Consider the following 27,585-nt stretch of genomic DNA (forward strand, 5'->3'; position numbering starts at 1 on the left):
AACAAGCACTCTAAATCAGCAGCATCTAACCTAGCTTAGACAGAGGTTTTAGCAATAAGCTGCTCCTCTTCACAAATAGCTCTAAACTCATCTCTACTCTGAGCGCAATTTGTCCTCAAACTCCGACAGTCTATCCACTGGACATAATCATATTTAGATAGCATGATTTGATAATTTGCTATCCTGATCCGTAAAAATGCTGAAGAGTAAATTTTATTAAAAATAAAATATAAATAAATAAATAAAAATCCACTCTCCTTAGGGATAGATTTTCCAGTCTGTTTTGATCATTCATTGGCTGCACCAACCACCAGTGGTGAAGAAGCGAGATGATGATGTGACAAAGATACTCAAATCCTGGAGGGCACCCAATATTTATGATCAGCGCCTTTTGCAATAGCTGAAATGGAAACAGAGGTAGCCCAGAGATCTTTTGTTGGATCCAATATTCTTTCATTAATAGGTAATGCAAACCTGCTTTGGGATGCTGACTGTAGGATATCAAAAAGTTTATGTTTTTCCTGAACTGTCACCATAGTAATTTCTAGTGTTTTTGTCATATGCTTCAATGATTCCTCAAAGATTTTAAAATCAGCTGAAAGTGGTGTAGCCTATGAAATGGTTTAATCAGGTAAGAAAGAAAATCAGAAGATTTGTCCTGTTGGGCTGGTATTTCACCATCACTTACAATTTGTTGTTCCTCTGCATCTTGAACTTAATGAGGAGAGTGATCAGAATTATAAGTTTGTAGCAGGTGACTCATGAATAGATTTCATATACTGTGGGAGAACTTGTTCCTCAAAACTGCAACTATTGAGCCCCTGAGGGACAAATATGACCATGGTTGTGGACCATATGGAAAGAAGTGGAGGGAATCAAGGAGCATAGTAATAATTAGCATCCTTGAGTTAAATAAGAAGGTCTTTTCCATATGTCTGCCAAGACTTTTTTCTTTCTGTTCGTGAAATTTCCTTTTTGGTGGAGGATTCCTGTCAGAGTCTGAAGAGGAGTCAGAGTCTTTGGATGAAGAAACCTCTAATGCAGAAGCCATAACAGGAGGAGGAAGGATTTGAGTGGGTCTTAAATCCTTAATTGTGTTGATATACTGGTTCAAAGCAATTTTCTCGAAGCCGGGGTACTGCTAGTTTTGAGGAGGGGACGTGTTTGGTACCAAGACAGGGGAACTTCCAGGATTGATGATTTAGGATCTGGAGTGACCCTGAGGTTTGTCAAAGACACAAAAGAAGCCTTCGGAACTCCAAATTTAGGTATAAAAAGGTCCCTGCAGTGAGGGTGTTGTAGATGCCTCTCCTTGCTTTGAAGCTTCCTCAGCAGCTGAAATGCTTGCCCAGAAGGGGCTTTGATCAAAGCTGCAGTGCCAACGAGAGAAGCACTGCAGAAGACTATCCTGACCACTCTTACGCTGAAAGGGAGAGTGCTGCTGAAGCCCATGCTGAAGAGGAAAAAACAGGTGACTGTCTGAATTCTTCTTCCTTTGAGATCTTTTAGCTGAAGAGGAAGATTTCTGTCGAAGCTTTGTGCTGCAGCACGACAGAGCTCCACTGTACTCTCAGCACTGGCAGAACAGCTCCTCTGAACTCCTCTGCCCTCCCAGCCGCAGAGACAGGATTCGATGCTGTGAAACGGAGACCTGGCCCACACAAGAAAAGCAGGTCAGTTTAACTACACTGGCCAGGGGCGCAACATCCTCACCCCTGAGCAGTGCTATTAAGCTGACCTAAGTCCCTGTGAAGACAGTGCTAGGTCAACAGAAGAATTCTTCCATCAACCTAGCTATCGCCTCTTTGGGAGATGGATTACCTACGCCGATGAGAGAACCACTTCAGTCAGTGTAGGCAGTGTCTACATGGAAGTGCTGCAGCAGTACAGCTGTGCCATGGCATCCCTGGGCTTGTCTACAATTGAAATGCTACAGTGGCACAGCTGTAGCACTTCAGTGTAGATGCTACCTACTCCAATGGAAGGGGGTCTCCTGTCAGCATATGTAATCCACCTCCACAAGAGGCAGTAGCTACATTAATGGAAAAATTAAAGGGAAGCACTGTCTATACAGAGACTTAGGTTGGCTCAACTACATTGCTCGGCAGTGTGGGTTGTTCATACCTTGGGTGACATAGATGGATCAATCCCAGTTTCCTAGTGTAGACCAGCCCTTAAGAGTCAGAGTCACTCAGAGCAAGTCTACATTTCAAACGCTGCAGTGAACAGGAGGGCTTCTCCTGTCAGTGTAGTTTAACTACTTCCCCAAGAGACTGTAATTATGTCAAATGGAGAATACTCGCCTTGACTTCGCGCTGCCTATACCAGGGAGTTAGGCTAGTTTAACTGCATTGCTCAGGGATGTGGATTTTTCACAACCCTAGCGAAGTAGTTATACCAACCTAATTTCCTAGTGTAGACCTGGCCTTAGTCCTCTGACAGCAGGGGTCCCTGGCTGCTCTTAGGGACTCCTCTGAGTCTCTTATGTCTTAATTTCTCCTGCATTAGGTGCCACATTTCTGCTGACCGGAGCACTGGAGAGGTAAGTTGTGAACATCCAACACAGATCTCACAGACCATAAGAAAAAGTCTGGACTGCCTCTACTTTTTGTGAGCTACTTGAAGGACTTGCAAAATCACACACTCAGCATGGCCATGTTCCTCACTTAGACAGTAAAGGCATCTATCGCAGGTGTCAGGAGAGATGTGGCTTGAAACCTGGAGATCTGGGCTCTGCCATAAGCTGCTGCCTTTAAAAAACAACTACTGCTAACAAGCTAATTGAAAGGATAACCAATATACTCACAAGTATAAACAAAGTAACTATCAACAAATTAACCCCTAACTATCAGACCAATTACTAAATAATAAGATGGTTACAGAGGGACACTACGTGTACTACAGGAGGGGTGGTGGGGAGAAGCAAATCCACACCTGCAAGTCTCAGAGCCCAGGTCAACCAACTTGGGCTTGTACTAAGGGGCTAAAAATAGCAGTGTAGACATTCCCACTCGGGCTGGGCCTCTATGACACAACCTCTCCCTTCGCCTCCCCTACACCTCTCCCCTGGGTTTCAAAGCCCATCCAGAAATTGTTTGCTTTTATTTTTGGCCCTGTACCGCAAGCCCTGCAAGCCTGAGTCAGTTGACCTGGGTGGTGAGACTTGCTGGTCTTTGCAGTGTAGACACACCCTATGGGTTGTTCTGATTCACTGGCTGAGGCAGTTAGAAGGAACTGAGTGGCACTTGGGATCACTGTGCCCTTTATGTATTTGGGGAATGGGAGCATGAGGGCTTGCCAGGAAACCCCCTCCTGGACACTGCTACTGCAAATGTTCCAAACCCCTGTGCTGGGGCACAAGAACACCTAATTGAGAGCCACATGTGCAGTAATTCGAAGAACGCAGCTTTATTTCTGAGCAACACAAGGAAAGAAGGGCAATTATTTTGGTATCTTTATGGGTATCTGGTTGGTTAATATACATTTCAAGAATTAGAAACACCCAAAGTGATTTCTACAGTGTATTAAGCTTTGCTGGGTGGGGCTTTTTGTTTTGTTTTTTTTGAGATCAAGCAATAACATACTTCCAGCAAAACCCAGACTTACCCAAGTCCAGCTAAATCTGAAACAAGATTTCCCAAAGCAGCAGCTGAAAAATTGAGAAATAGAAAAGCATTATTTTATAAAACCCACTGACAAAAGAGTAATTAAGATATATAGCATGAGTATCAGAATTAAGTTTATTCTCTTACACTGGGATTTCTTGCACAATTTGTAACAGTAGGTCTAGCAGAGCTTTAACATCACAGGTGGTGCACTTATTTTCTTCAATTTATTAAATTCAGGAAATTCACTCAGACCTGGGACATGGCATAACAAATTTTCAGACTAGTTAACAATGGCCATAGCCATCAGCCAACTTTGTAAATCTGACACAGGAGATGGGAGTCCTTAGTCTGAGTCACACAAAAAGGCTTCCAGTCAGTTAGCAGAAGCAGTGGCACTTGCACTAGAAGTTGTATAGCTAAGTATGACAGATATTCCAGTAAAAGGCAGTGGCATCCCATGGACATAGCTTCCGCCTCTCACTGACGTGGAGTAATTATGCCGACAGGCTAGCGCTCTCCCATAGGCACAGCAAGTCTTTAAGATGCGCTACAGTGGTACAGCTGCATTGGTGCAGCTGTGCCGATGCAGCACGCTCATGTAGACCAGCTCATATTCTGAGAAAATATATTTTATACATGCCTGAAAGAGTAATGTTTTCCATTACACACATTTAAAACACTTATGTTGCAAGAGCCGTACTCGCAAGCAGGTTTACCTTTTTGTTGTTAGGTTTGTTTTTAATTAAATTAACATTAAAAAGGTAAAGTCATTCTACCCAAGTCAAACCAATTCCTCTTGCCTTCTGGGCCACTGTCCCACATGTGCAGAGTACACACACCACTGAAAGCAAACCACAGGAAGTACTCCAACTTTGAAACTTATATTATTTCTTCTTTATATCAGAAGTAAAAATAAAAGGAGATAATTCAGACAGCCAATATTTTGGTGCTGGGGGTAGTTATTAAATCAAACAACAGTTCACTTGGCCAATGTAAAGGCTATAAGTCTATCCAACATAGAATGGTCACAAAGCATTCCATGAGGCCTGTAAAATACTAAAAACCACCGTGCTTCCATAAAGCCCAAACCGCCTGTTAGGCTTTGCCTGTCTGTTACTAAATGCCATTGGCAATGCCTAGACACAATTTTTTCAGATCTGGTGTAAAATTTCTAAGACTGGTAATTCAGTCAGTGTATACCAACATATTGAATCTTGTATGGACAAGCAGAACAAAAACCTTTTAATTGCCAAACTGATCTTAAGGATAGTTCTAATTAACTTAGTTATTTAACTGGGAAGAAAATATATAATTTTATATAAAATAAAATTTAGTTAGAAATTATATATTATGAAATTTATATACATACACACACACACACAAATCAACATGGCATAATCAGACACCATTTCCCTCTCAATAAACAGTTTTTCTTGATGATACACCTCTACCCTGACATAACGCTGTTCTCAGGAGCCAAAAAATCTTACCATGTTATAGGTGAAACTGTGTTATATCGAACTTGCTTTGATACACCAGAGTGCACAGCCCCTCCTCTCCGGGAATACTGCTTTACCGCATTATATCCAAATTCGTGTTATATTGGGTCACGTTATATTGGGGTAGAGGTGTATTTCACATTTTAACAGGGACTCAGTAAGGAAATTACAGAGCATGGCACTATTTTTAGTCACACTTTTGTGGCTTTTATGTTTGACATTTTCCAACTGAGCACTCTCCCTAGGGCTATACTAGCCATGTCAAGAAAGTCATTCAAAAAGATCTGCTAATGCTATTGGATTTATAACTAAGTTCCTGTTGCTAATGTGTATTTTCCTAAAAACAGAGAAGGAAACTATTCATTCTATGTCCTATTAACTAGTATTGGAGGAGAACACCCAGATGGAAAAATTATACACTCTGCATTCCAAAATGATAGAGATCTATAAAATCATGAATGGTGTGGAGAAAGTGAACAGGGAAGTGTTATTTACCCTTTCACAAACACTAAAACTAGGGGTTCACCCAATGAAATTAACAGACAGCAGGTTTAAACATAAGGAAGTACTTCTTCATTCAACACACAGTCAATGTGTAGAACTCCTTGCTAGGGGATGCAGTGAAGGGCAAAAAGTATAACTGGGTTCAGAAAGAATTACTTGAGTTTATCGATGATAGATCCATCAATGGCTATTAGCTAAGATGGTTGGGGATACAATCCAATGCCTTCAGGGTTTCTAAACCTCTGATTGTCAGAAGCTGGGACTGGATGACAAGGGATGGATCACTCAATAATTGCCATGTTCTGTTCATTACCACTGAAGCATCTGGCATTGGCCACCATTAATGAGTTAAATGAAAATAACTTGATAATTTTGCAGTAAAGCAGAATTTTGCAAAAGAATTACAGCTAGATTTTACAAGACAAAGTCAGCCCTACTTTCACGTCAGCATTTAAGTGCCATTTTCTCTGCAATTGGAACTTTAGAGTCTTCTTTCAAATAGTATAACAGAATTAAAAAACACATTCTCAATACTGGTAAACAGACATACTGAAGAGCTATAGACTGTGGGCCTGATTTTGCAGGATGAGTTCCCTCAACTCCTGTGTACTTTATTTGGAGTTGCAGGCACATAGCAGCTTGCAGAATCAGGCCTTTGGTGGTTTACAGCTTTCCTACACAAATGCCATTTAAAAAAAAAAAAAAAAAAAAAAAGGAACACAACAACTGCAATCTATCAATATCTTTAGAGGCTATTTCAGTGGAAAATTCCATTACTGTAGATGGAATACTTACTTTTAACAACTGAGAGTTGTTTCTCTATAAACAAGATTCAATTATGGAACAAAGAGCAGCTACTTCAAATCCATGTGGCTCATTTTCAGCCTAGATTTGGAATTTGCTATTTTGGTTTACATTTATCATTGTGTTTATATTACTTGCCTGCCATAGTTGTTATTCCCAGGACAACTCCAATCGATAATTCTATTTGGGTTCCCTGAAAATAAAAGTTTGTCTTGTCATTTTCTGAGGCATTAATTGTCAGCAATAAGTTAAGAACATTCATACTTAACATAACAGACTGACGGCTGCTTGCTTCGTACAGAGGTAGGTAATATCATAGCTTCTACTTGACCAATACATCTCCTTCCAGCCTTTCCCATTCCCTTAAATACAAGTCCCTGCTTCATATATTTAGTATATCCTATATTCATTTCATACTATATATTTGTTTCACAGTGGCTACCTACTGGACATCAGAAAACAAGAGCCCCAATCTCAGCACACTAATTTCCTGTTTTAATTCTCTTAGCTAAATGTAAAACTAATGCATGTTATAATTATTCTAACACTTTTACATCTTCAAATGCTAATCAAAATAGTAAGTACTCAGCACCACATGAGTTAGTTACAGCCTTAACTGTCAGATGAGGAAGATGACACAATGTGATTAAGTAGCATGCCCAACCCTGTAGGGTCAGTGGTAAAAATCAAGATAATAAGATTTTTTGGCCTCTACTCCTGTTTCCACTCCACTAGTTTATTTTGCCTTTAGGATTTATTTTGGGGAACTTCTATGGTCTGTGTTATACAGATGTTCAGACTAGACGATCACAATGATCTTTTCTGGCCTTGGAATCTATGAACTAGGTAGAAAAATTTGAAAGTGCTATTCCAATTAAACCCACCTAGATTAATAAAATTCTGTAATAACAAAGCCACAGCATTTAGAGCATATCTATAGGACCATTTATCAGCAAGTCACAAACATTCCTTACAAACATTAAGCATTACAATACTCCTGTGTGTTATGATGTATTATAACCGTTTTATAAGACAGACATGTTTCATGACATGTCTAATGTAACACAACAAGCCAGCGTCAGTCAACAGAATGAAGGATTGTTCACATATTCAGACTGCTCACACTGCGCGGATTTTTAAGAGCGGAAAAAAAAAAAAAAAAGTTCTTTTCAAACCAAGCCAAAATAAGATCAGCTCTAATTTCGCCCCTTCAGCCATGAACATCACTATTCTGAAAAGTGAACCAAAAAAAAAACAAACAAACCAAATTTTGAAAATATTCTGTATAAATAAATAAAATGTAAAAATATTCCCAGTGGAAGTACTAAAATGGGACCGAAGTTAGCAACATGGTAGAAAAATGTCTTCTGGAAATCATAATAAAATGTTTATTTAATCTGAGACACTACAGTTCCTTTATCAAAATCAGACATAAAAACAAACTTACCGCAGCTATCATAATTGCATTATCCAAGAATCCAAATCCTACAAAAGGTATTGCATTATGGAAGAACACTGGAAGAAATGAGTAATAAGAGGTAAGAATCTATAGCTGAGTTCACTAATTTAAATAAATGTAAATTTCAACTGTTCTTCAATTGCTAGACGTCAGATTTAAAAGACAAATTAAGACACAAACATGCAGTAGTCCTTCCTCAGCTGCTTTTATATAGCTTGGTCTCGTCCTGACCTTTTTGTTTTCACTGGGTATGCTCACACTACAACAGAAGACCCATAGCATAGCTGCAGCTATCCCAGGTCAGCTAACTTGGGCTGTTGGGTTACAAATTATCACTGTAGACATTTGAGCTGAGGCTGGAGCCCAGGCTCAGAGACCTGCGAGGGTCTATAGTTATCTACATTATCTTGGTCTATAGTTATCTACATTATTCCTTAACATGTTCCTGGAGCTGTGTTTTGTTAGACTGTAAATGCCTCAGATCAAGAAGTATGTCTTCCTTTATGTTTCTTGGCTAATGCCAACATTTTTACACTTAAATCTGTTCCTCATTTTCCTGCCTGAAGAACTGAGCTTCATCTCCATTTTCTGCATTCCCAACCCTTCTCTTTTTCTCTACCTCTCACCTTTCCTCTGATAGCTCAAGAGAAGAAAATGTCACTCGATATAACTCAATATTGTGGTAACCTGCTATGGGCTATGACATGACCTTCCTTCAATAAGCAGGCTTTCATTACAGCACAATTCTTCCTTTCTGCTATCATTCCCATCTGTTCTGCCCTAATAGTTCTTAAGTTTGTGAGCACTTTGGGGAAAGGAGTACGTCTTTGTAGGTATTTATATAGCATCTGTCTCAGTGGAGCCTCAGTCCTGATTAGAAACTCTGGGTGCTACTATAATATAAATATTAAATAGGGAATTGAAGAATAACGCATATAACTTAAAACATAAATGTGGGGACTAGACTTATTTTAACATCTTTTTTAGCATATTCCCAATGTTTCTGCCCTTTGACATTTTTTCCCAATAACATCTTAAAATCTATGCTCTTTTAAAATTTACACTATTTTGTAAACATACAACCAACCACATGTGGGAGGGAGAGATAGAGAAAGAAAGAAGGGAAAAATGAAAACTTCTGAGTACTGATTTCATACTGAAGGGAAACTGAAAGGATAATAAAAATGTGAATGGTACAGTCAACTCATACTACCCAGTAGAGGCACCTATATATACTCCAATTTTTGGAACTAAAATACCATACTTCAATAAATTTTTTTTTGCTCCCAAACTTAAGGTTTAGTTTGGAATTCTGGAACTATTCTACATGACAATAAAAACTCTCTCTCTTTATATCAGCATTTGAAAATGTGTAGTGGATTGTGACTGTAAACATCTGGTACGTTAGCAAGCTTGAACACTGAGGACATTAAAAAGGCAACAGATAGAAAACACTAAGTGTGACACACTGCAGTGCCTTCCAAGATCTGTATGGTCACTATGGATCTGTAGCAAAGGCCTGATCAAACTCTTAAATGAAGTCAACGAGATTCTAATAACTTCAGTAGGGTTTAGATTGGGTCCCTGAATGAATAACACTACAAACAACTTACACAACTAGAAAAGGGTGTAGAAGTGTGTTTGTTCATTGGTGTACAAGAAAAAGGTACTTACATTCTTTCTGTTAATAAACAGAGCTGAACACATAATTTGTCAATAATAATTTGGAGTGGGGTGGGTTTTTTCCCTGTTCGTGAATTATCTGTGATGAAAATGAAGTTTTTATGTATTTGTTCACTGTTTCAAGTACTTAATTCGGCCACTGTATGCGAGTAACTCTTTCCAGGTTAACAGCATGAATACTTTCGATAATCTGAAATTTCTTTTCCATTAAAATACTGCAATATTTGCTTAAATATAAATTGCTTTGGCAAACATTCCTGCCAGTAAATCTGTTTGCTAAAGTGTTTATGGAAGATCAACACTAAGCAGATGTAAGCGCAGTTAAAAAATTAAATATTTAAACCCAGTATATACAAATAGGTTTTATTTTCTAGTCCCCCACCACTGCTCCACACATAGATGATAATCTACTTCTGTGGGATAAGAAATAATTTACTCAGACACCACTTCCTGCCAAAAAAAAGAAATTCACTGAATCTTAACAGCTAAAATTTTTAGCCTAATCCCAAACCTACATCTATAGGAGAGAACACTGTGCTATAACCCAGGCTGACTTGACTACTAAATTCTCAGAAATTTTATCCCAGTCAGCCTGGTTATAGCACAGTGTTCTCTCCTATAGATGTAGCTGTGGGATTAGGTTAAAAATGTTCGGTGTTAAGATTTAGTGAATCTCTTTTTTGGCAGGAAGTGGTATCTGAGTAAATTATTTCTTTCCTCACAGAAGTAGATTATCATCTGTGTGTGGAGCAGTGGTGGGGGACTAGAAAATATAAATATAGGTGTTGACTACTAAATTCTCAGAAATTTTATTCAACACCTATATTTATAGTTTCTAGTCCCCCACCACTGCTCCACACACAGATGATAATCTACTTCTATGGGATAAGAAGCTGAAGGGAAAAAAAAAAAAAAAGCTATTGTATCAACACAGCTCGGAACCAATACACTGTTCTATATTGTCTCTGAATTTCTTTTCCTGTGCAGTAATACTTTGTACTTGGGGTTTGGGTAAACTGGACATTAAGGATGATAAACACATCAAAGATATCTGGTCATTTCCCCAATTAGTGTATTATGAAACAACAGCACAGTGGTTGCAGATACTTTTTTAATACCTCAGGGCATTCCAGATGTAGGTTCTCTCACTAGTCTCTAAGGAAAATATGTAGATAGCTCCCATTAATGAAAGGATGAGTTAGAATAAATCTGCACAGTTCTGAGAATAAGACAAAGTATTTCAAGTATTAGGAATCAAAGAATACATACAACTGTTAACGACATTCAATAAGCATATTTTTTCTTTTACCGTGTTTCAGCTGTCCTGGTGATGGTGGTGCAACTTCCAACTTCTCTAGATAGGTCAAAAAGAAATTAGAAAGTTAGTCTAATCATACTTCCATTTCATTGCAATATGGAATGTTTACGGTATCTCTCTATTTTCTGCCTTCTAGGGTATATAAAGAAATGTGGTTGTAATGGAGTAATGAAAATACAGGCATACATCAATATATTATACAAAGATACATCTAAACTGGATTCAAGTTATCATCATGACTAACATGCTCTCTAGTAATTTTTAAATATAGAATAGGAAAGTCTCAGACTAGTTCCATATCATTATTAAAAATATCAAAATTATGCAAAGTAATTTGCCTATATTCAAAAAATTTGATGAGCACCTTTGTTTTAAAATTTGAGGAGGAAAGTTATGGAAAACAGCAATAAGGCAGTCATATGTTTACATAAACAACAGTACATTTCATGGTGCACAGGTGAAGCCCTTACAGAAGTACGTTTAAAAAAAGATACTCTGCAATATCTGTATACAAAAGGCTTTCTACTATACACGTAAAGAAGGTTCTCTAAGAAATAGCACGGATTTTTCATTGTTGATGCAAGATTAAAAGTAAACAATGCTATAGTGGCAGAGGCAGCAGCAATTGAGTTCCTGGAGTATGAGCAATTGTTTAGGTATCCTGGGCCCAAACAATTAAGAGCCTTGAAGATAAGGACAAAGATGATAACGTGATGAAAAGAAACCAAACGAATTGCGGGGCCCAAAGGAAACTGGTGGTGGTATTCGACAGGCATTATGTGGACTTTAGCTCAGGAAATTAAGTGCAGGTCAGCCATCATTGACCCTCAGAATATGCAGGCACTGCCACCCTGATATTACCTTTGTCAGGATCAGGGACACAACCTGAAACTGGGCATGTTATCCAGGCACTGGACATTAAAGCTCTCTCCTACAGATTGCTGCAGCAAGCCTGCAGGAATTGCATTTCATAGGAAAGCACAAGGGAATTCCTGACTGATCACCCAATCATGCTCCAACATGCACACCTGTACTTTGGCTAAAGCGTGCAGTACTTTTATTACAGATGATGATGCTTGAGAAGGAAAGAACCCAGCTTTATTCTCAGAGCCCATGTCTGAGTTTAAAGGCTTGGAGAAAGAAAATATTCTTTTAACAATGAGCAAGTTTGAACTAGAATAATTGAGACACAGCCATGAAACTCCAGAATACCATTTTTTGCAGACTCACTTTGTAGTGTATAAAACCACTGCTTTAAAGCACAAAAATTGTAAGACTGTAACCACATTAATGTCACTATCAGCAAGATAGTCCCAACAGTTGAAAGACCAAAATTCTAGATGTAATTAAAAACTTGAAATATATTTCACAGTACATTCATAAACAAAAGCTGTTTTTGATCTTTTGAATTTTCAAGGCTTAGCATAATGAATACAAGCTGTGGTCTGTCTGATTTTTTTAAAACTAGAAAGGGACAAATTGAAACCTTACATATCAATACTAAAGGAAAAACAAGCAAAGGGTCCTTAATTTTTCCCATTAAAAAACCCGAGTAACTCCTGGAACTTCAATAGAATGTTCATGCAGAAGCTTCAGTTTTAAGAGTTACCATCATACTATAAATTCAATACACAAATAGGGAGTATGTGTGTCTCAAAAATGAAAGCAGTCCTGGCATCAGGTCTCAAGAGAGCAACTCACCAAATCTTCTGACTAAGGCACACAACTGAAGGAGACACCAGAGGAATGAAATGGAAAGAGAACCTTACTAGCATGCCGTTGGAATAACCTGTAGAAGTGGAAGTGGAAGGCATTCTATATTTTCTGATAACTGAGGCCCAGCAACTTCCCAAATCTAAATTCTTTACATGTTTATAATTGATAAATTGTTTTAAAACAAAATTAGATTTAATCGCAAAAGGATTAAGCTTGAAGGACATAAATCCGAATGCTAATACAGCACTGTTTTTCCAATTTGTTCCTAGTTCAGCAAAATGACATAAAATTTGCTGACTGGGGCTGATTTATACTCTTTCAAGCAATATTCAGCTGTTTAGATCCAGGTTTTTTCCTTCCATCTGAAAGGAAAATGATTAGATGAGTGATAGCTGGGGATATTCAGTAAATTAGTCAAGCACTACTGCTAGTTTGTAAGTGAACAAACTATTAAGAAATAAGGATACAGTGAAACTGGCAGCCTTGAAGAAATATTAGTAATCCAAGTCATAACTTGTTATAATTTTATACAAAAATATTAGAATCAATCTCTACTACTATAATCCTGCAATCAGCTATTGCTGATATTTGATATGGGGATGGATGCTCCTATAAATACATAAGATACAGCTGGGCAATATCAAGCCATGTAAAAGTGTTAAAAATCGAAATAGCACATTTTGTAAGAAAGAATAATTTCAGATACAGTACAGGTCATATTTTAATTGTCTCCTCCAAAGCAGAACAAAAAAGAAATCATTGTCAGCCATTTAACAGTGGATGCTGGGAAAGGGTGAGGAAATAATATGAACAATCAAGGAAAATACTAACACTCTGGATCTAGTACCCCTACCATACGCAGACTGAAGGATAATTTCTTACCTGGAAGTTAGTTTCTGTGCCTCAGATCCATCAATCCAGAACACAAGGTTCTCTCCGACCTGCCTGTCAAGGCAAAGCCAGCAAATCACTTGCCAAGATAATCCCAGGACAGTGAGGGCTTTAAACACACAAAACAAAAGAACCAAAAGTATTTTCCATATCTATCAGAAAGGTAATCTAATCTAAACTCCTTTGTAGGAGTATCCATGAAGAGGAAAGGGACTATGCTAGGGAAAAATTCTGGACTGGTGGATAAGATGCACAGAAACAGATAACACTTACTTGAGAATCCTGAAGGAGGTAGACTCTATATAATAACTGTTAAGCATAAGGCAAGACAGCTAACCAGTTGTTAATTTAACTCACTGGGATAGCCTCACGAGACAGTAAAAGTATGAAGATCTCTAAAACCTAAAAATGAGAAGGAAGTACAGCGAACACTTTGACTCTAATTTTAGTGAACAAGTTCATTGCTTTTCCAGTGGTTGTCTTAAACATTTCAGGCAGGAAAAGCCAAAACACAAGCTGACAGTATCTAGAAACAAAAAACTTCAGTCACTTGTTGTACATAATATAAATGATTTCCAGTTGTTATACCAGTCAAAGCATGGAAGGATGTTGACTAGTGAAATGCCTAAATATATGCTGTACCATATTAACTATTTAGTTACGCTCCCCACCCTCCAAAAAAGCTTAGCAAAGTATTCACATTATCAGCAGAACATAAGAAAATGTGATTCCACATCACCACAGGAAAAAGATATTTACGTCCATAAAATACTCTGCATATTTGTGGTGCTGTTCAGATAGAAGCAAACAATCAATCGAAATAATGGAAATCTGCAGAGAATTCTATATGCAGTGTTGTTGTAGCCGTATCAGTCCCAGGATATTAGATCAACAAGGTGGGTGAGATAGTATCTTATGGGACCAACTGCTGTTCGTGAGAGACATATGTTTTCGAGATACACAGAGCTCTTCCTCAGAGAATTTTAGTCACATCTCAAGAGAGTGCTTCATCCCTCCCTCAAAATCTCAGAAATTTCTAGTTATTCAATGTTTCTTTTTACTTGGTCCTACTCTTACACCTCAATATCAAATTATGTATAATACAAGGAGGATTATTTTTAAAAAATAAATATTTAAACTAAACTGTCTTCAGTGCTACTGGACCACATTTTGCACAATCTCCACAGAAGGCACTACAGTGAGAACAAAAACATTTAAGGTAATAACAACATGACACCCCATATTTACTATAAGTATTACATATAAAAGTGATGGGGATTGAACCCAGAACCTCTGGATCTAAAACCCTGAGTCCCCACTGTTTAAGATAAAGAACCAGGTTCCTTAACTGAAAGGTTGTAGCAGACAAACCCATATATGTGGACTAGCCATTAGAAGGAGACAGTCACACCGTGGAGGGTGATTACACAAGGAAAAGCAACAAGCTTCTATATTTATGCATGGTAGTGACAAAAGTGTGCTTGGCACCTCATACATATGCATTAACATAAGGCTCCTTCCCTGAAAAAACCTACATTATGTCATGTTCTCAAACATACTTCAGGATTAAGAAACTCATTAGTCTGCATATTTCTGTAATCACACACAAAATTCGAATGTTGTATATTACTACAGGATGTACAGAGCTTTGGGTACCAACTTCTATCATCAGTGCTTATGATGTGCTCTACCAAAGTAACTTAGCATCTCGCTTTTTTTTTTTTTTTTAATTATGTATATATCCTCACAACCTTCCTATGAGGTTGGTCACTGCTATTCTTTCCCATTTTACAAATGAGGGACTAACACAGAGAGAGATTTGATCATGGGCAAATCACTACCAAGGAGGTCTGAGGCAGAGCACGGAATCCAAGCTAGTTCTCCCAAATCCCAGGCTAGCACCTAAAACAATGGAACAGTTCTCCCTCTCTCATCTAACTCTACTTCAGTACCTTAAATTTACAGATTTATTTTAGAATCACAGAATACAGAAATGTTGGGCTGGAGTGGACCTCGAAAGGTCAGTTAATCCAGCCCCCTGCACCGAGGCAAGACCAAGTAAACCCTGGCAGATGTTTGTCTAACCTGTTCTTAAAAACCTCCAATGATGGGGATTCCATAACCTCCTGTGAAGGACTAATCCAGTGCTTAACTATTTTTATAGTTAGAAAGTTTTCCCTTATATCTAACCTAAATCTCCCTTGCTGCAGATTAAGCCCATTACTACTACTCCTACATTCAGTGGACACAGAGAACAGATTACAGTCCTCTTTATAACAGTCCTTAACACATCTGAAGACTTATCAGGGCTCCTCTCGGCCTTCTGTTCTCAAGACTAAACATGCCAAGTTTTTTTTCAATCTTTCCTCACAGAGCAGGTTTTCTAAAACTTTTATAATTTCCGTTGTTCTCCTTCGGACTCTCTCCAATTTATCACATCTTTCTGAAAAAGTGTGGTGCCCAGAACTGGACACAAGACTCCAGCAAGACTCACCAGTGACGAGTAGCGTGGGACAATTGCCTCCTTTGTCTTACATTTATTGTGGAAAGGGAAGTAATTAAAGGGTAGGCTGAGAAAGCTGGAAGGTAAGTTAAGGGGGTGGGAGTTTGTTTGTTTTTTTTAAGGTCAGGTTTGGCCTGATGGCATTTCAGTTCTTAAGACATATGCACTTAATGCATGGTTTCACTATGACAAGTAACTAAAGCGGCATCATACGCTTCCATTTTCATGTCTCCAAAGCCAGAGCACATCTGCTAGTTTTAAATATAGACAGCCGTTGTTTTGGTTTTTTTTCTAACGGCCAGTGCTGCAGACAACCTGGACTCTGAAAAATCAAGTTTTTCTTTCTGCATCATGCATCATTATAAATTAAGCTGTGGTATATATGAGCTCGCACAAAGAAGAGGGCAAATTTTGGCATGGCAATTAGAAATTAGTTAACGATTCTGTTGATGCTTCATGAGAAGGAGCTGGACTCTATTCTCTCCCTCATAGCCCTTGAGCATCAGGAGTAAATCTTATATTTGTCACTAAGGGAAGCAAATATTACTCTAAATGCCAACTAGAAACTGTTATCAAGTCAGAAGATGTCATTTCATTTTTCAGTGCGGAACCACACTTTGAATATTCTTTGAAAAATTAATTTAAAAGGCCAGCCTAATGGAAGCCAGCTTTGATATACAATATCTCATTCTTTCAGTCTGAGCCCTGGTCTACAGTAGGAGTGGGGAATCAATCTAAGATACGCAACTTCAGCTACGAGAATAGCGCAGCTGAAGTCAACGTATCTTAGATCGACTTATCTCGCATCCTCACGGCACGGGATCGATTGCCGCTGCTCCCCCGTTGACTCTGCTTCCGCCTCTCGCAGTGGTGGAGTTCTGGAGCCGACAGAGGAGCGATCGGGGATCTATTTATCGCATCTAATATAGATGCGATCAATCAACCCCCAATATATCGATCACTACCCACTGATCCAGTGGGTAGTGTAGACATAGCCTATTTTATATGTTCAATAGAACATGGTCATACAGAAGTATTTAAAACAATTTCCTTGGCTCCTTGAGAGGAGTGTAGCCTAATAAAATAGAATGCAGTATGCAACCATGAAGAAAGAAGCTCTCACAACACTGAAATCCATAACGAATATGTTGGATTATTATACCAAATTTCAAAATACCCTTTACTGACGCTATATTAACTGGTTCCTCAAGTTGTGTTGTCCATATGTACTCCACTTCTGGTGCACATGAGTCCCATGCATTTGCAATTGAAATCTTTTAGTCAACAGCATCCACTCAAGCTGTGCCCTCTCACTCCTATACTGGGGGGAAGGCGGTCCTAATCGCTTCTCAGTTTCCTTTGCCAATACAGAATCCAGGTGCAATAAAGGTCATGGAATCCATATGGACAACATCTCACTGTTATTGTAGGGTAAGTAACAGTTTTCTTCTTGGAGCAACTGTTCATATGTATTCCACTTCTGGTGACTCACAATCAGTAATCTGATGTGTATGAGGAGGGTGCTCATAGTCAGTTTATATAAGGATTGCCATTCAACTCTGCTAAAACAACCAATCAGATCTCAAAACCTCAACCAAGAAATAACATCTCATAAAGGTATGGACTAATCCCATGGCCACTTTAAAAAAAAAATCTCAGAAACAGATACGCTTCTCAGGGAACAGAAGCTGCCTGAGCTCTAACGGAATAAACCCTAATCTGCACCAAAAGATCTAAACAGATTATTTCTAATTAGTGTTAATGCAATTAGACACCTACTTAAATAACCTCTGGCTAGATACAGCCTGACCTTTTAACATGTCTGGCCATGGTGTTAACTGAGTAGGTATGTGATCCCGAAAAGCCGACAGGCACTGTATATCCCCTGAAGTTTCAGCCGGCTGACATGAGAGGGAGCTTCCTCTTCTGAACAAAAGCCCTGAATTTTAAATGTTTCCAGATGCACTCCCCAACCTATTGCATTGGCATTCGGTAGCCACTGCTTTGATTGATGGAGGGCAGGAAAAGGGGGCTCCCTGACCCACGTTATATTCCATCCACCGTTGTAAAGAGTGAAGTATCTCTGGCGGCACTTCAACAAGGGTGCCCCATGTCTGCAGCTTGGGCAACGGAGTAACTTCAGCCACCACTGAAGAGAGCAAAGTTGCAACCTCATATATTGCATTATGTATGTGCATACGGTCATATGGTCCAGTATCCTCAAGCATACTCAGATTGTGGTCAAAGGGTGCAACTGGAGATCTCAGCGAAGTTGCTGGATTGTCTGGAACTGTTCAGAAGGAAGGAAGGCCCTCAAACTAATAGAATCTATCAGGCTCCAATGAACATGATTTTCTGAGTTGGGTGCAAAGTTGATTTACCCTTTTGAGAACAGACCTAGACGAACAAAAAAGTCTAGCATGAAAAGTTGACAAGACTGAGGACCTGTTCCTTGGATAGTCTCTCAGGAACCAATCGGTCCAAGTGCAGGAAGATATAAAGTCCCCTCCTCTTGAGGAAAGCCACCAGCACCATACATGCATTTGGTAAAATCGCATGACGGGAGCTGATGATAGGCTAAAGGGGAGGGACCATATACTGGTAGTGGTGGCCAGCAATAAGGAATCTGAGGAACTTCCTGTGGCCTGGGAAAATTGACATGTGAAAATAAGCATCCTGGACATCGAGGGCAGCAAACAGATTGTGATTCGAAGCCAGGAGAATGGTAACCGGAGTACCCAGGCAAAAATCTAATGTACTTGATGTGTCTGAAGAGCATGAGATCGAGGATAGGTCTCATTCCCACCTTTGAATATGGAGATTAGGAAGTACCAGGAGTAAAAGCTCTTTCTGTGATGGTGACGAGGAACCTCTTTGATACCCTCCCCAGTACACATGGTTCATACCTGCTGTGACAGCAGTGAGTTCTGAGAGGGATCCCTGAAGACAGATGGGGTAGTGGGATGGGAGCGGGGAATGGAGAGGAACTGAATGATATAACCCAATCTCATGGTGCTGAGGACCCATCTCTCCATAGTTACTGTCCCCCAAGCACCGTTGAAGTGAGAAAGCCTGTCCCAGCATAGCTGACAACTGAGACACTGCTCTCAAAATGCCCAAACAACATGTCAAGCCAAAAGACTGGGCGGATGGGACATCTGAGAAAAAACTAGACCCAGAAGTTTTCCTTCTCCATGATTTTTATCCCTTTCTGGGGAAATCTGGATGCCTCACAGGGTCGGAGGACTGAGGATGACATTGCTGTTGGTTCCCCAAATGACATCTCTTTGAGGCCTGGGTATAAATCCTCAATGAGGATAGGGTGACCTGGGAGTCCTTGAAAGAATGTAATGTCTTCTCAGTTTTCTCCAAGAATAGGAAGCAACCAAATGGCAACTCCTCTATGGTTTGCTGGACCTCAGGAGCTATATCAGAGTTTTGTAACCATGATTTCTTCTCATTGCTACGGCAAAGGCCCTGAGCCTGGAGGAAGCACCAACGACATCCAGGGCAGACTGTAAGAATGTCTTGACCACTAAATGGCTTTCTGTAACAAAGGCCTTGAACTCCTGCCTGGAAGATTCTGGCAATTTGTCCACAAAATTGGACATAGCATCCCAGTTCACAAAATTATATTTCAATAACACAACTTGCTTGTTTGTAATGTGCATCTGCAAAGTGAGAGTCAAGTAGATCTTTCTCCTCACCAAATCTAGCCTTTTGGACTCTTTCTGTAGGAACCGATTTATACCTTCCCTGTCTTACTTTCTCAACTGACACTATCTCAATCAGAGAATTTGGAGCTGGATGACAGAAAATAGACTCAGAGCCCTGCACTGGCACATAGTATCTTCTGACAGTGAGCTTTGCTGTGTGCATTAACAAAGCCAGGGCATTACACAGGGCTTTACCAGGCTTTAGTATGGCTTTGTTTATAGAGAGAACAATTATCCAAGGAACCACTGGAGAATAACCACCTATGTGTAGGTGTTTTCCTGTACAAACTCAGCCTGAATTCCTAAGGCCAATGCCATGCACCTAAGCTAATCACGATACAATCTGAAGTCATCCAGCACTGAAGATCAGGACTCAGTATTTCTGTGTCATTTGGTGATGAGGAGAAAAATACAGTTGGGACCAATGGAATCCCTTGAGAAATAACATCTGACTGCCATAATGGTTCAGGATACTCCACGGCAGAAGGAGCTGATGGCTGCAGGCCGTTTGGTTCTGGCAGGGAGCCCATTGTAGGTACAGGTGAACTCACTCTACAGTGAACAGACAACCAGCATTTCTCCAAACAAAGGACTTCCACAGAGGCCACTGTGAATAAGGATAATGCATTGCCAGCCAGAAAGAACTAAGCCAAGGTCTCATGTGTCTACTGCAGGAACAGTACCGATCTCAGTACCGACTGTGATTCCTGCCGTGTCTTGATGACCTTTGAGATAGAGAGTGATAGGAAAGGGGAGGGAGATGCTTTGAGCTTGACTGCGAGGATCCCTCCAAATAGCTTGACTGTGTCAGTGGGGTCACTCAACGGGGCCACCAAACACCCTCACAGTGGGTCCCAAAAGAGGCATCGGTAACAAAAACGAAGATGGTCCAAGGACAGCAGATGCAGGCTGTATTGTAGAGAGCATCAGTAACAAAGATTCTATGCACGTCAACAATGATCTTCATGTCAAGCAGGAAGTCGACAACAACCCTGCACCAAGGGTAAACTGCAGTTCCGAGGATGGCATCAGCAACAATAGTAAGTTTGCCACCAAACCAAGGGGGGATCTGAGGATGCCAAGGATGATAGCACTGTAGTCAACTGGTCCTGAATGAGCGGTAAGTCAGGGATAGAAAGGTATAGAAAATCTGCTGCTGCTCGATATACAGTCAGGGAGGAGCCCAACAGTCTCAACGGGTGCCTGAGGGCAGTACTGAGCCAACAGTACAGGCTTTCTTTGCTCCCACCTCGGTACTGAAGAGTGGGTTGACAGTCCCACTCTAACCCATGGACGGGGACACTCCTAGTGCTGTTCAGTACTATTCTTAGGCAGAGAAGTCAAGTCCAACCTCTGGAATGGCCCTGGGCTGTCTTATGGGGGTTTTTCTCTCAGATAGCCCAATGAAAGGGAGCGGTCTCTCTTCCTTCTGCTTGAGTAATTTGAGCTTGGCTGAGAGGCCCCAGCTCTAGTGCTCTTTGAGGGGTCTGACTTTCCAAGGCGGTCTCCACTGTCTAGGCAGGCTTCGTTGCCTGCTCGAGAAGGCGCTGCTTCAATCTTAAGTCTCTAACCATCCAGTTCCTCTTCTGAAAGGACTTACAAATAGAGTGCCTTCCCTTAGTGTGTCCTTCCCCAAGGCACAACACACACCTATCCTCACCATTTTAAAAACAAGCAGTACAAAATGAATAATTCAAACATGTCTTCCAAGGGAATCCAAAGAACAGAGGTAAACAGACTATCAGAGATAAATGGAATGTGGCAGACAGGCTGAGGAAACACCATTTAATAAACTAGAAATGCTGACATGTGCCATGACTCTGCTAAAGTTTAGCAAAACTTGGGCTATATATTAAAAACCACATATGTCTATCTAAAGAATAAAGTATTGCAATGAACACTGCGGAAGTACCTTCAGCTTCTTTCAGATAGTATTGAGAGAGTCTTTGGATGAAAAAAAAAAAATCACATCCATTGGATAAAACATTTTTCTGAACTTCTGCCTTTAGAACCAAGTAAATATGGTTTATAGGGGAGAAAAACTGAAAATTCAAAAAGCCATCAGAAATGAAAGGACAAGTTTAATTGCAAGCATTGTCAGTACATGTCCCAAGACTCAAGCAAGCATATTATTTGTTATGAAGGAAAGTTTCACACAGAGTAAGAGTAAACTAAAAGAAGCTACTTTTTGGTGTTGGAAACAGTTCCATGATATTTTTTTTAAAAACGTGATCTCCAACTGTCTATTAATCTAGCCATTTCTATATATATATTTTAAAATGGAACTAACTTAACAAAATTTGTAACATTTGCCCTGACTACTCTGCTTGTAAACCGTACCTACCTGCATCCTATTGTCTACTTTGTCTTTTTATACTGTAAATTCCTAAGGGCACAGACTATTTCTTCCTCCTTCTGTACAGCATCTAGTACACTTTGGCTAAATAAAATCGGCAGTGGCTAAGAGCTGGCAATACAGAGTAAACTTTTCTCCTTGCTTAAGTAAAATCCCACATTTTATTTTATTTTAATTTAGATGACACATCAGAACTAAGCCTCTGATGAAGAAAATAAAGGAACTGAGCATATGCACACTTTGAATACCGCTTATGGCTGCTAAAGTGTTTTTAACTAGGATAGTAATGTGAACCGTAAAAATCAAAAACTACACATTTAGTGCTAGCAGAATGTTGATCTCTTCTAAAAGTCTTACTATATTAAAAAGTAGCATATTTTCCTCTAGAAAAGTTAATTAAAAATCTTACTTCTTACAGGTATAAACGTATTCCTTTTACAGATATAAGATTACTACTTTTACATATATTTTAAAACTTAGGGCTTGGCTACATTAGAAATTTCAAAGCGTTGCCCCGGCAGCGCTGTGGGAGCACTGCCCCGGCAGCGCTTTGAAGTGTGAGTGTAGTCAGAACCGCAGCACTGGGAGAGAGCTCTCCCAGCGCTGCTTGTAAACCACATCCCTTACGGGTGTAGAGTGCAGCGCTGGGAGCCGCGCTTCCAGCTCTGCCACCCTGATTACACTGACACTTTACAGAGCTGCAACTTGCAGTGCTCAGGGGGGTGTTTTTTCACACCCCTGAGCGCGAAAGTTGCAGCGCTTTAAAGTGCCAATGTAGCCAAGCCCCACTCCTGCAAACACTTATGCATATACTGAACTTTAAGTAATCCCATTAACTTCAACATGACTACTCACATACTTGAAGTTAAAACACAGGTAAGCATCTGCAGGACCAGGCCTTAAGGCTCAAATTTGTAAAGACATGCATGTAAAAGTGTGCAAGCATAATTTATTAAGTAACTTGACACAAAATATAAATGCAAAATTGAACATGCACAATTTTGAAAATTTAGGCCTAAATCTAAATTAGAATATTCCATTTCATTTCACTTATGAACAGTAATTACTGCTTTGGGGTTGTTTTTTTTAAATAAGTAACAATATTTTTAGTGGTGAAAGTTGTTCAGTACTAGGGTACTGAATGGTATAAGATACATGTTGCCAATGTTTACAGAGTGAACAGGGCTATTTCAAAAAAGCATTCCTGTTTCAGCATTAACTAAAAGTTAAGATACAGTTCATAAGCCTCTCCACAAGGAGAAGGAAAAGAACAACTTTCTAAAATTGAGCTCAAAAATTCCCATAATAATTCTTGGGCCTAGCTGACATTCTTGAATTATAAACAGAACTGCAAATTTTATTCCTGCTAACAAAACATGCCAACTGCTTCAAAACAAGCAAGCAGAAGTATGTCAAACTGATAATTCTCTACATTTTTCGTGCTGCATAAAGCCAGCAAACATAAGAGATTTTACCATACCAGAACTACTAGTTGTCTCTGGTGATGTTACCTGCTTCATTGCCTTCTCAAAGGGTACCAGTGGTTTTGGGTATCTGGATGCTAAACATTTTAAAAAGCAAAAACAGTAACAAGTCATTCTTTAGTAGCTTACATTATTTAAATTAATTAAACTACCATAATTAACCTGCCAGAAAGGATAGGGCCTTTATAACTGATGGAGAGGCCTAATCCCATATACAAAACTACCACTGATTGCAGCATCATTGTCTTTAATAAGATGTTTTTGTGACAGTAAAGTCTGCAGCATCAGGCGCTGAGAATTTCTAATTGTACATAGATAACTACTGAGAATAGAGAAATAGATGCAATATCAAATTGAAGAAGTGGTCTTCATAAAAACATACTGACAGAACACTGCAGAATGGAGCACCAAGCGAAATCAGGTGAATGAGTCATAAAACAAGTTAAACTGCACTAAACAGTTTGTTGCTGAATCTAAGGTAAAAATGGACAGCTATATGTTATTTAGACATTTTCTGAGACAAATTCAAGGCTAATTCCGTTTTAAATGATTAAATGCTTCCTTTGTAATTTAGACTATTAAACCCTACCCCACTTTCGGTACTCTAACAACATATCAACAGTCTCACCCTGGGGTACTTTCTACAAGAAGCTCCTGTTTCCATGTGTATAACATGTGAAACTAGGTTCAAGTCCTAAACAAAATCAACACAATGTTAGGTTTGCAAGTTTAAACACAGAACAAGTCAGGAAATTAAAGTTCTCATAGCAATTTTAACTTGCCTATATGGCACACAACATATATATTAAGGTAAACATTTAATCTTGCAAAAATACTACATGTGTAATGAGGGTAAGATAACATTCCTATGAGAAATTTAAAATTGAGTTTCCTAACTATTTGAATTTGCAATTTTATTGTTGGATTGACATAGGGTTTTGTATTTTTTTAAAATAAAGATTAAAAATGTAGAGGAATATAGGAATAAAGAAAACTAGGTGAAGAACTGCTGAGCTGTGCAGCTCTGTAGTGCAACCAACGGTAGCTATGCAACTAGAAACTAAGATTTTCAACTCCTCAAGAGCAGTACACGTTAAAGCTTTTTTAACTTTGTAGATTAATATTTTTCAAGTTCTCAGCTCAGAAGGCTCATAACTGAGGTATCCAATGAAATGCCTAATCTTCAATCTTTTCTCTCTGCTCCACCTGCATCTGGTGCTGATTGTTCTGCAGCCTACCAGAGGTGGTATAACCTTCATGCCACCCACATTTCTGGAGGGGAAAGATTAGCATGACAGCTAATCCAGACCGTTTTTTACAAGACAAAATAGTTTCATCTAGAGATGAGGAGAGTGAAGAAATCCAACTTTTGACCCTATTTACTTGATGGGGTAGTTGTGGTGTTCACTGATGAGAGAGGTCTGACCCAGGCCTCTCTATACTAATAGAGTTACCTGTGGAGTTTTTAAGCCCAATTGGGCATGAGGCCTTGGCTACACTTGAGAGTTAGAGCACTGTTGGTGACTTTATTGCACTGTAACTCACTCCCTGTCCACACTGGCAAGGCACATACAGCGCTGTATCTCCGTGGCTACAGCACACTGCTTGTACTCCACCTCCCCGAGAGAAATAAAGAGCATAGCGCTGCTGCTGCTGTGCTGGGGCGCCAGTGTAAACAGGGAATAACCTTAGTACGCTGTGATTGACCTCCGGAAGCTTCCCATAATCCTTTTAAGTGAGGGTTGCGCTCTTCGTTTTGTTGTGAACTCCGGGCTCTGGGAGCTGCTTATCAAAAAAACAAACACACACACACAGCTATTGTTTGCTGTGAATGAGCAGAGGCAGGGGGCCCCCTTTGGGACACCCACAGCTAGTGTTTGCTTGAGGACAGAAACAGTGCCGTGGGCGGGCGTGTCATAAGTAGATAGGTAAGGTAAGGATTAAGTTTCTTTTACCTGGAAAGGGTAACCAAACACCTGACCAGAGGACCAATCAGAGAACTGGATTGTTTAAAAAGTCAGGGGCGGAATTTGTATTACTCGAGTCTTTGGTTGTTTTCTCGGCTATGGGTAACAAGTTTCCTTTCTAACTCCCTCTTCTCTCAATATTCTACCTAAAAAGTCTGTGCAGTACAAAGGAAAGCAAAGTAATTCGGCTATGAAGAGCTTTGTGTTGTATGTACAGAATGTGGATGCTGTTGTCTTTGTTGCTTTCCTCGGCTGTAGGGACAAGTTTTCTTCTAACTCCATCTTATCTCAAAGTTTCTTCCTAAACATCTGTAGATTGAGTAAAAAAGGAACGCCAAAGTTAATTCGGCTATGATGTGATGAGCTTTGTGTGTATTTACATGTTATGTTGATTTGTTTGACTGGGTTAATCGGGCTATCTTTTAAATCAGACTGTTTATTCATATTGTTATAAGCAAAAGCCTGCTATTGAGTTTCTTAATGCAAGATTTATTGTTTTGTATTTTCTTCTTTAATAAAGTCTTTTGAAACTGGTGGGAGTTTCTTTCCTAGTGAGGTAAAGGGATAAGATTTCTTACCAGGTAGCTGTCTCCCTCACGGAAGACAGAGAAGAAGGCAAAGGCCAAAGCTGTTGGTATTTGCATCTAATTGTCCTGAGGGGAATGACGCTTATCTCTGGGGAAGCAGAAAAACAGGTTTTCTATGGTACGCACCAAGCTTAGACCAGGAGGAAGCCTGGGAAGAAGGGGAAGGGTATCTCTCCTGCTTCTGCAGACGTCCCAAGGGATTGGGAATCTGGGGTCCCCCCAAGAGGTGGGGACATCAAGAGAGGAAAGGGGGGTCAGGCCCTATAAATTCCTGACCTGGTGGCAGTGAGAATATCCAAGCTGGTAGTGAGCTTGGGGGAGTTTCAGGTAAGCACCCAGATTTTGGACGCTAAAGTCCAGATCTGGGACAGTAGGCTATTACCACAGGGCGGAAGGGAGGGGTCTGTTTCAGGAGTGGCTGCTTATCTGGTCTGTGAGTAAAAAAAAAGCTGTTTGCTTTCAGTGAATGAGAGAGGGGTGAGGGAGGAAGTCCGAACTTGCAAGGCAGGGAGCTGACAGAGTGTCGGCTCCAAAAATCCACACTCTCTCTCTCTCCCCTACGCTCCCTGTCACACTTCACCTCACCCCCTTTTGAAAAGCACGATGCAGCCACTTGAACGCTGGATAGCTGGCAGGGCCGGCTCCAGGCCCCAGCACGCCAAGCGCGTGCTTGGGGCGGCATGCCGCGGGGGGCGTCTGCCGCTTGCCGGGAGGGCGGCAGGCGGCTCTGGTGGACCTCCCGCAGGTGTGCCTGCGGAGGGTCCACTGGCCTTCTGGCTCCGGTGGAGCAGGCGCAGGCACGCCTGCGGGAGGTCCACCGGAGCTGCGGGACCGGCAAGCGGCAGAGTGCCCCCCTGCGGCGTGCCGCTGTGCTTGGGGCAGCGAAATGGCTAGAGCCGGCCCTGATAGCTCCCATAATGCACCGCGCTCCCAATGCCACTGCTGATGCTGCAAATGTGGCCACAACAGTGCGCTGGTAGCTGTCAGTGTGGACAGACTGCAGCACTGTCCCTCCTCAGCTGTCTGAAGACAGGTTTAACTCCTAGCGCTGCACAGCTGCAAGTGTAGCCATACCCTCAGTTCTCCCTGGCTAAACTCCACAATAGAGTTCCTATTTGAACAACGTAGAATCCATAGTTCCAGCCATGAGGAAGGGGCGTGGCTGGGTCAGACCAACAAAAGCCAAATCTGCTTTGCACAGCAACTTACTTCATTGAATGCTTTGACTCAAAAGCTGCTGTGACAATTTTGTGAATGAACAGGCTCATGATTCTGACAAAGAAAATACATTTTTCCCCTCAGGCCAAGTATTGTACCAAAGCAAATAAAGCAACACTTAACTCTGAATGTCCTCTGGTTGGGCTAGTTTGCATATATTACATATACACACATTCTCTTTTGCCAGGAAGGCCATGTATATTATTCACATCTTATCACCTACAACTTCTGCTATTTGAACAAATTATCAAAGAATGTATTTAAACATAAAA

The 27,585-nt window shown here is 40.2% G+C and overlaps 1 protein-coding gene across 2 annotated transcripts in view; it reads right to left on the reverse strand.

The window, feature by feature from the left end:
• The window catches only part of TMEM65 (transmembrane protein 65), a 47,296-nt gene that overhangs the window by 13,039 nt on the left and 6,672 nt on the right, over positions 1 to 27,585 (reverse strand). Inside the window, exons 2-6 of one of the 2 annotated variants that reach the window (XM_032803521.2) lie at positions 23,538 to 23,618; positions 10,867 to 10,911; positions 7,863 to 7,930; positions 6,554 to 6,608; positions 3,607 to 3,649 (exon numbers count right to left, since the gene is read on the reverse strand). In XM_032803521.2, coding sequence (XP_032659412.1) covers positions 3,607 to 3,649; positions 6,554 to 6,608; positions 7,863 to 7,930; positions 10,867 to 10,911; positions 23,538 to 23,618 — 292 coding nt within the window. The remainder of the gene's footprint in view (positions 1 to 3,606; positions 3,650 to 6,553; positions 6,609 to 7,862; positions 7,931 to 10,866; positions 10,912 to 23,537; positions 23,619 to 27,585) is intronic. The other variant, XM_075063219.1, reaches the window with a different exon arrangement.

Source organism: Chelonoidis abingdonii, chromosome 2 (genome assembly GCF_003597395.2).
Source record: "Chelonoidis abingdonii isolate Lonesome George chromosome 2, CheloAbing_2.0, whole genome shotgun sequence".
Taxonomy (NCBI): Eukaryota; Metazoa; Chordata; order Testudines; family Testudinidae; genus Chelonoidis; species Chelonoidis abingdonii.